At 43.0% G+C, this 9,973-nt stretch overlaps 1 protein-coding gene across 1 annotated transcript; it reads left to right on the plus strand.

Moving 5' to 3' along the window:
- The first annotated feature begins 2,791 nt into the window (after positions 1 to 2,791).
- Positions 2,792 to 9,760, plus strand: LOC122943511 (pancreatic alpha-amylase-like). The gene is made up of 10 exons (XM_044301304.1): positions 2,792 to 2,959; positions 6,311 to 6,457; positions 6,597 to 6,794; positions 6,885 to 7,115; positions 7,468 to 7,601; positions 7,793 to 7,915; positions 8,016 to 8,115; positions 8,203 to 8,324; positions 8,587 to 8,712; positions 9,539 to 9,760. The coding sequence occupies exons 1-10, from the start codon at positions 2,792 to 2,794 to the stop codon at positions 9,726 to 9,728; spliced, it is 1,539 nt and encodes a 512-aa protein (XP_044157239.1). The 3' UTR covers positions 9,729 to 9,760.
- Positions 9,761 to 9,973: the final 213 nt, after the last annotated feature.

Here is a 9,973-nt window from a genome sequence, read left to right on the forward strand (position 1 = left end):
ATTTGGGTACTTCTCTAAATAAGGCACCATCTCTCCCACCTTCACCGGCGTCACCCCTCTTTTGCCCAACCTCGGGTCCCTTACCTCTCCCCCTCCTGAAGCATTTTGACAGACTATGGGCGCCTCCGCAACCAGAGCACTCGTGTCTGAACCGGCACTCGGCCATGAACCGACAATGGCCCTCGTTGTACTGCCAGCAACAGCCCTTCCTCCCAACGCCTTGCCCCTCACCGGCCGAGGAACCCCCGGCCCCCCCTCGAAAGGGCATAGACCCCGCCTTCGGAGCCGTCATCAATTTCATCCAAAGACTAATGTCCTTATGATCCCATCTAATGCTCGGTCTGACCGCCTTCCTCTGCCGAAACTGCTCATCGTATCTGAGCCACGCCACACCCCCATAAACCCGATGAGCCTCACCGATGGCATCCATATAACCGAACAACGCTGAGCAATGTTCCGGAGCCTTTTCCCCCACCACACTAGCAAATATGGCAAATGCCTGGAGCCAATTCTGAAATGTACGCGGAATGAGCCTATACCTCCGTTTTTCCTCCTCCTCCCGCTTACTTTCGTCAGGCTTACCCCTATCCAGATTGAACTTCTCTAACGGAAGCAGGGAGAATATTTCCACATATTCATCCCGCCATATCTTGTCCTTAACCTCCTGCTTCAGGTGCGCTCCCAACGGACCCTCGAAGCAAACATAAACCTCACCTTTAGCCGCATCCGCCAACCGCACACCATCACCCAGCACACTCCCTTGTTTCGCTGACTCCCCAGCCGCAGATCCCGCAGACAACCCAGGTTGAGAACCCAAGCACTCCGCCCCAGCAACCACTCCCGTACCACCGGCACCCTGCAAAGGATCCCAAACCGCCGCCGGCGACACCGCTGCTCCCTGCCCCAACTTCGTCAACAGAGCCAACATACCAGATAACAGTTCCTGCGCTAACAACGCAGGACCCCCTCCCCCCACCTGACTAGGCACAGCATCCCCAATCCCCGCCCCCACCGCAACATGCTCAGATGTCCTCTCACCTGGCCGTCCCTGGGAAGAAGACCCAGCAGCCGTCGCTCCTCCACCAGACGTCCCCGACGGGCCCCCACTCGATGATGGCACAGCATCCGGCACCTCTTCCACCGCCAAGACACCCGCCGCCTGAGGAGGATCCGCTTCAAGCTCTCCTTCCTCCATACTCCGCCCGGACGAAGACCCACCGCTATGGCTCCTAGCGAGGGTGTGGGAACCCGATTCCTAGTCCCTGCCTCCTTGCCGAACCGCTGCGCCTAAGGACCTCCTGGTCCCGGCCACCGCAGTCCCCACAGCCCCACACAGCGCCGCCTCCCCCTCATTTTCTGCTCTCCCGCCACACCGCCGCACCGGGGGCGGAAGCACCACCGGACCCCCAGTCAGCGGTCCATCGTCCTGTCGCCGGCCCTCCACCAGGGGCCGCGACGCGCCACCACCTCGACTGTATCCTGCCGCGGCCCCCAGCGCCTGACCCCTCCTCCCGGCTGCGGCCTCCAGACGCGGTCTCTCCTCACTCTCCGATGCACGCAAGGCCGCGGCGGGTCCCCGTCTGGCCGCATCTCTTCCATCCAGCAGGATTCCCCCCGCGGCAGCAGGTGAGTCCGTCGACCGCAGTCCCCCGCTCCGGGGCCCAGAACCGCCGCGCGCCGCACTACCGGACCTGGGGGCAGACCCAGCAGATGCCGGAGCCCCCCCCGCTGCCCCGGCCCGAGCCGCCACTGACCTCCCGCTGCGCCGAGGTGCCGATCGGGACGCCGGCACCGCCTCTCTCCTCTGTGGGCCGCGGGAAGGACTCCGCACCCGCCTCCGGACACGAGGGGTCGCCTCCGGGCTAAGCCGCTCCGGGGGGACCGAACGGCGCGTCCTGGTCCGCACCTCCCCCGCTCCACTCGGGCCAGGAACCGCACTCAAAGCCCCCGTCAGGTGATCCTGCAGCCACGCCGTACCGTGCTGCCGCGCCGCGTCACGCACCGCCACCATCAAAGCCTCCAGGTCCGCCATAACTTCCTCGCTCTCTGCAACTACTCCAAGCCCCTCCCCTCACTTCCTTTTATAATGCCCGCCAAACCGTCCTCCAGCTCCACCCCTTAACTACCTTCCCTCTTACACGCTCCCAAACTCTTAACCCTTCCTTTGCCTGCAGTCTCCCCCCAAGTCAATACGCATTCCGCTAGGTCTGCGCCCCTGCTACATTGCTATTCTTCTAAGGGGTTAAACATCCATGATCAGTTACATATCTCTGATCTAGTCCTCTCCAGTGATAGCTCGAGAACAGTTCCTTTGCCCCCCGATTATCCCACCATATGTGTATGGTGGTGCTTTGGAAACTCCTAGCCTGCAACATTGAACATGTATCGTGGATATTGGGAAGGAGTTAAAATAATGAATCTGAAGGATCTGTTTCCACTATTATGAGGACAATTGATAACTACCCCATAGTAAGCATTTTGTCTTCCTCTGGACCAAGACTCCAAAATAAACAGGTTGAAGTAAAGTAAGTTGATTGTGTTTTTTTTACGCTGTTTCTACCCTTTAAGTTGTCCTTGATTGTATGTGTTCTATTTATAATGTTCAATTGATATGAACATACTACAAATATGATAAAACACGTCCACTTGTGAGAATTTCCAGAATATCATCACCTGGCTTCATGTATCACAGAAAAGAGTGACAGGTGGTCATTTAGAGGAAAAAGAAGCTTACATAACTCACAGTATAAATGAGCTAAAGCAAGACTGTACTGTACACTCTGCAGGCAGCATGAAGCTCCTTCTTCTGTTGGTGTCCATTGGGCTATGCTCAGCCCAGTTCAATCCCAACACTAGAGCAGGACGCACATCTATCGTCCACTTATTTGAATGGAAATGGGATGACATTGCAGCAGAGTGTGAAAGATACTTGGGACCCAATGGATTTGGAGGAATACAGGTAGGTAGACAACACCTATAATTGGATCACTACCTGTTATGAGTTTTACATAATTTTTTAAAATTAGATCTTTTATAGTGTCAAAATTTTAAGTTCAGTGTATTATGGCCTAGCCATTTAGATGCCTTATGTTGTAAAAGATTTTACAATAGAAACTGCATACATTATTTTTTATTTTATTTTTGATACATTTTATTAAGAATCAAACTATTATTTTCCATACATATTTAAAATCAACATCATTACATTTCTTCCTTTTTAACCCTACCCGTAATACCCACCCTCCTCTTTGTGATGCGTCTCTCTAAAGGCGGAATCAATAAGAAGACTAATATTTCCAAACACCCCATATCCTAGTCCATTTATCCTCTATGTTTCTTTGTTTCTAAAGAACCTTCTCATATCTCTTTATCTTACTAACCAGATTTAACCATATAGTAAAATTTGGTATATTTTATGAAAACCAAACCCGAGTAATCAAAAGTCTTGCCAAAAACATTACTTTTAACAATAAAACTTTTTTATATTTGTAGCATTTAACTTTAGAGAGATCCCCCAATATCTGAAATTCAGCCTTAAAAGGGATCACTACTTTCAATTTTTCGGTAATAAACGTATCAATTGCTCCCCAATACTCTTTTAATTCTGTACAAAAACAAAACATGTGCAAAAAAATAGAAAAGTGAATCACACCGTGGACAATTAGATATATTTCTCAAACCACATAAAATTGTGAGACACTAATGTCAAATTAAACTATATATTTTTCCAGTCATCTACTTGTATCATTGGGCAATCAGTTCCCCATGCTTTTTGACTGGGCAAACTTGTATTATTAAATAGTGCTGACACTAATAATCTATAAAGGTGAGCAATCCTAACATTATGACCTAATTCCTCCATTAATTCATTTAAAGGTATAAAAGTGTCTATATCTAACAAATGTTTTTCTTGTAGACTAAAAAGTGCCGCACAAGGCTGAAAATACCTAAACCATGATAGATTAATTATATTCTCACTTTGTGCTAACTCCATTAACGAAAGTATACCCCCTTTTGTCACGACCTGTGCAACATAAAAAATATAATTTTTTTGCCAATACTGATCCCCTGCTAATTCATCTGAAACCCGTAGTTATGCCAAAGGGGTATACAGTATAAGGATCCCTTTATACCCAACCATCCTCTAATAGTGCACCAGGACTTACTAAACAGTTTCCTAGTCTCACCATAATCCTGCCACACATTAGATATTTGACCGGATTCCAATAAAGTAAACATATTTTCATAACCATATCTACTCACCAAGGCCCTACATAGTGGGCTTTTCTTCCATTGATAAAATAGTCATTTCTGTGCTGATATAAAACAATCCTTGGAATAAGGAAGATTCAATCCTCATTTTTCAATAGGCTTATAAAAATGTTCCAATTTAAGTCTCACCCGCTTTCTTACCCAGAGTAGATCATTAATAATTCCCTCATTTAATTTAAAAACTGTATCATTAATCCACATTGGGGAATTCCTGAGAATATAAAGGAACTGGGATTTAATCAACATCTTAATTAGAGATATTCTATCAGCCCTGGATAATAAGAGACTAAGCCGGGGTCGGTCCATACTGGTAGTCAGTCAGGATTTTGGTTAGGGTTTTACTAGGAGGAGTCCATCTTCCTTCCCTAGTTCTCAGGCCTGATTCCCTGCTCCCCCCTTCCCTCTTATACTCAGTGTGGTGTTTTCCTCCTACACCGAAGCATGACATTATAAACCGCACAGCATGTGGGAGAAGCAACAATAAATAAGGAAGGTTAAATTACCACATTAGCAAAACCTGAGGCAAGGGGTGTGGTCATTACCAGAAACAACAAAGATGTCTATTGATCCACAGGGAAAACCTGTCAGATCAAACCACGTGTAGCGTGTCTCACCGATCTCCTGCCACCTGTCGAGGGAACGTCAGTGACACCTTCCCAATATTGAAAATAGCATTTTGGGCCCTTAAGAATTTTTTATTTTTTTTACAATGCTACATTCTAAGATTCATAACGTATTTTCTCATCAATAGAGCTATGTGAGGGCTTGTCTTCTGTGGGACAAGCTGTAGTTTAGATATTTTTCGGGTAATATATGATCTTTTCATCGTTTTTTTAGAGGGAAGGAAAAAAACTGCAATTCTGCAACAGTTTTTTTATTGTTTGACATGAAACTAAATGTAATTCTTCTTTATATTTTACCACTTTTGTACAAAAAAAGGAAAAAAATAGTCTTCATATGCTGAGAATAATAACTTTTTTTATTTTTCCATGTGGTCAGATAAATAGGCAACAGTTAATTGGGTGTTTTAGTTATATTTATTGTGTTCACTGTGCAGGTTATGATGACTTGTTAGGCCTCCACATTCCATGTGGGCTGCTAGAGTGACAGAGTGAGACCCTTGCCTCTGAATAACCACTCAGTGGTGTCTTAGTGATAGAATGGTTTGGATCAGAGCAGGCTGCAGTAGCAGGAATACAGATGTATAATACAGTCAGTGTGGGACTGGGTGGCTGCATTCATTCTGTTGGCCCACGGTACTGCTACTGTCCATGCAAATACAACTTTCTCATATAGCTGTAGGCAGCAATAAGAGGCTCAAGATGGTAGATGTATGGGGTCCCTGCAAAATGTTCAAGAAGACTAGGGAAAAAGGATACTGGTTGGCCTACCTCTATACCTACAACAATCTTAGCTACCTGATGCATCTATAATAATAAATAGGGCAGTTTGTTAAATTATCCACCCAGGTTTTATATGGATTTAGGCTGGTTGTGGGCAGTGGTGAGAACATTAAAATGTTCTTTTTGGACAATTTATTTTTATTAGCTGCCTGACCATAAGCTGATCACAGTGTATCCCTGATGTCACCTCCGGTGATTAGTTGTAATTTGTGAGGAAAACTGGCATCAATAAAATTAATGAGCTGTCCACACAGGTGAGGGTTCTCTAGCTTGAAAGAAACTCTTTGTAAGCAAGCTAATTGATCGGGAGGGTTTCAGGTAGCCTATTACCATGATAGGCTATCAATATCTGATCATCGGTTGTCCAACAACCACACCTGGTGTAGGAAGTTGGCACAGGAACTACATAGCTCTGTCCATTTTGTAGTGGATGAAGCTGGCAATTGTGGTTCTTCTCCACTGAAGTGACTCCCTGTGCTAGAGTTATTTGGTAACTAGCAGGGGTGGAGAGTGTCAGACCCCTGACAATCAGATATTGATGACTTATCAATATTAAAATCATGGAGCGCCCCTTCCCTAAAGCAACTCCATCACACTCCATATATTATTTAATTGTTTGTTTATGCATTTTGTAGATTTCCCCACCAAATGAGAATATTGTTCTTTCAAATCCATGGAGACCTTGGTATGAAAGGTACCAGCCAATCAGCTACAAACTCTGCTCTCGCTCTGGTAATGAGCAACAGTTCAGAAGCATGGTGACTAGATGTAACAATGTTGGGGTAAGTATGATTATATAGTAGCCGATGAACCTATAGTATAATTTATGACAAATACAGACGGATTAATACATCTTTCATACCCTTTTTTTTTGTTGGCCATTAATAAGAGAGTAACATATTTTTATTACCCTTTGCTTAGGTGTATATCTATGTGGATGCTATCATCAATCACATGTGCGGCGCTGGCGGTGGTGCAGGTACCCATTCAACCTGTGGCAGCTATTTTAATGCTGGTACAAAAGATTTTTCTGGTGTGCCTTATTCTAACTTGGACTTTAACGATGGCAAGTGCTACACTGGTAGTGGAGAAATTGAAAACTATGGTGATGCTAATCAGGTATACATACAAATTCTTACCTGATGTCAAGAATATACAAAGACATAATTGTTGACAGTTGATGAAGACATTTGTTTTTTTCTTTTATAGGTCAGAAACTGCCGTCTTGTTGGTCTTCTTGATCTTGCTTTGGAAAAGGACTATGTTCGCGGGAAGATTGCTGGCTTTTTGAACAATCTTATTAGCATTGGTGTAGCTGGCTTTAGATTTGATGCTGCCAAACATATGTGGCCTGGAGACCTCCTGGCTATCCGTGACAGATTGAACAATCTCAACACACAATGGTTTCCTTCTGGAACCAGACCCTTTATCTTCCAGGAGGTAATGTGTTCACTTCATATATATTTGTTCCAAATGTCACAGTTTAAAATTTTTACTTCTAAGAAGAAACACAATGATTTAACTCAGTGTTTCTACACAAGCCACCAATAATTCTTGGTTATGTAAGTGATGCCTTATATTGAGCCAGATGGAGCATTTCAAACACCAATAAAAATATAATCTTACTTAATTCATATGTTGCAATACACACAAAAATTCAGTATATCTGAAAATAAATAAATAAAAACTATAAATGTGAAATATGCCAACATATTACACATTTGGCATAATTGTTTTTATTCCTTATAAAGTAATAATTTTTTAATTTGTTTGTAATTTCCTCATGGTATAGGTCATTGATCTTGGAGGTGAAGCCATTTCATTCAGTCAATACACTGGAGTTGGAAGAGTCACAGAATTTAAATATGGTGCTAAGCTTGGAACAGTTATCCGCAAGTGGAATGGTGAGAAGCTGTCTTATTTGAAGTAAGTGAGAGTTCCTAAATTCATTAAAATAAAGGATAAGAATGCTGTGCAGTGACAGAAATCCATTTATACTAGATATAACATTGCTCTAAAGTGAACTTTTGGAGGCATTAACGCATGTCTTTCTTTAACGTAAATTCAAAAAGTTATAAATTGAATGTTATATTAATTTGTCCACTTTTTCTCTTTAGGAACTGGGGAGAAGGATGGGGTTTTATGGCTTCCGACAGAGCCTTGGTTTTTGTAGACAATCACGATAACCAGCGAGGGCATGGTGCCGGAGGAGGCTCTATTCTGACCTTTTTTGATGCCCGGTAATGTTATGTAATAATTTAAACAGAAAAAAAAAATATATATATATATCAAATAAAATTGATTATGCCTAACACATATGATTTTATTTTGGCTCTACAGTCTTTACAAGATGGGAGTTGGCTTCATGTTGGCTCATCCCTATGGATTTACACGTGTTATGTCAAGTTACAGATGGACTAGAAACTGGGTCAATGGCAAGGTATGATTACTTGAGGTATAATAAATGTAAACTCAGATTATCATTCATTAGATAATGATAAAAAAAAACTAAAAATGTCTTTCATAGGACGTCAATGACTGGATTGGACCACCAAGCTACTCTGATGGTAGCACAAAGCCTGTCACCATCAATGCTGATGGCACTTGTGGTAATGACTGGGTCTGTGAACACAGATGGCGCCAGATTAAGTAAGTTGTAGAGTAACTCCAAGATGTAATTTTGCATTATGTTTACATTCATAAACCTTTTCCTCATAAATTAGTATACATATACATTGTGCATGTGGAGTAGCCATCAATAATATATTATCTTTCTGCTTTACCAAATAAAAACATTTTAAAAGCTAACAGTACTGTTTATTATAATGTAGTTATACTATATTACAGCAGAATATGTGGCACTGTATCAACACCTTCTTCACTCTAAGGATTGTGACGTTTTTCTGTTTAGGAACATGGTTATTTTCCGTAATACGGTAGATGGACAACCTTTCTCCAACTGGTGGGATAACGGAAGCAATCAAGTTGCATTTGGACGTGGAAACAGAGGATTCATTGTCTTTAACAATGACGACTGGTAATATTCTTATTTGCCTTTACATAAAATGCAATATTATATGACATACATATTTTGAAAGCAAATTATAGTTCAAATCATTTATATAGGTGAAAACATCAATGTCACCTAAACTCTTGTCTAGCTAATTGAATTTAGCTCATTTATATATGGTGTGTAGTAAGGCGCAAGGTTCCATCGTTGACAGAAGGTATGTGTCACCGAGGTTCCTGGCCGGTATTTTCAGGTGTCAGCAGCAGCTAATGCTAATTGACACTTTGCTATGTTAGTATGGCTGTATAGCTGATCCGGGATGGCTCTTACTGGAAGTAGCCAAAGTGCTGGGTGGGTGACTACTCCCCACGTTCCAGGCCGGGTCTTGACTGGCCTATAAAAAACCCAGCTGGCAGTGTCAGCTCGGAGTGATTACCTCTCTCTGACAGAGGAGCTCTGCATTGGGATCTGAGGCTTGTGCCAGGCTTGGAGGGCTGAGACCCATGTGTGGGGAAACAGGCTGCCTAAAGCCTGTTCATGGACTCTTTGAGGCAGAACTGCCAGCAGGGCATGAACTAACACCAAAACCTCATTATGTTGAATATGACTTTTTGTTTATGAACTTGCCAAGAGTGTGAATAAACATGGAACTGTTTGATTTAAGAACTGGTTTGTGCCTCTATACTGTGTCAGCTTATCCTGGCTACCACAGCGAGTCCCCACAGGTGATACTCTAGGGCTTGATAAATCGTTAACTGTTTGTCTTCAGAATGCACTTGACAAATATGTATGGAAACCTGAACAGCATATCAGATAATAATATTGGGTTGTTGACTTATTTTGTCTATTTCAGGTACATGGATGTCACACTGAACACTGGTCTCCCAGCTGGAACTTACTGTGATGTGATCTCTGGACAAAAGGAGGGTACTCGCTGCACTGGTAGACAGATCACTGTGGGTAGCAATGGCTCTGCTCGCTTCCAGATCAGCAACACTGATGAAGACCCCTTTGCAGCCATTCATGTTAATTCCAAATTGTAACATTTCATAAAAAAAAATAAAAAATCTGTAGACCTTCTAAACCATATGCTGTAAAGTGACCTTCATGTTTTAGAGAAACGTGTATTTTTTCAACACTAAATAAAGTCATATTAAGCTTGACTCAGCGTGAGTGTTTTTGAGAAAACTATCAAAAATCATCAAGGATAGCTTTCTATTTGGTATTTTAAGATATCAATTGAAAAAAAAAAAACACAGAAAAAGTTCAGAATATCCTGCATGATATA

Source organism: Bufo gargarizans, chromosome 7 (assembly GCF_014858855.1).
Source record: "Bufo gargarizans isolate SCDJY-AF-19 chromosome 7, ASM1485885v1, whole genome shotgun sequence".
Classification (NCBI taxonomy): domain Eukaryota; kingdom Metazoa; phylum Chordata; class Amphibia; order Anura; family Bufonidae; genus Bufo; species Bufo gargarizans.

What these genes read in the sequence shown, in the direction of transcription:
- LOC122943511 (XM_044301304.1), top strand. Translation starts at nt 2,792, where the DNA reads ATGAAGCTCCTTCTTCTGTTGGTGTCCATTGGGCTATGCTCAGCCCAG. An exon ending in ATGGATTTGGAGGAATACAG is followed by an intron (nt 2,960 to 6,310) that starts GTAGGTAGACAA and finishes TGCATTTTGTAG; the next exon opens with ATTTCCCCACCAAATGAGAA. An exon ending in GAGAAGCTGTCTTATTTGAA is followed by an intron (nt 7,602 to 7,792) that starts GTAAGTGAGAGT and finishes TTTTCTCTTTAG; the next exon opens with GAACTGGGGAGAAGGATGGG.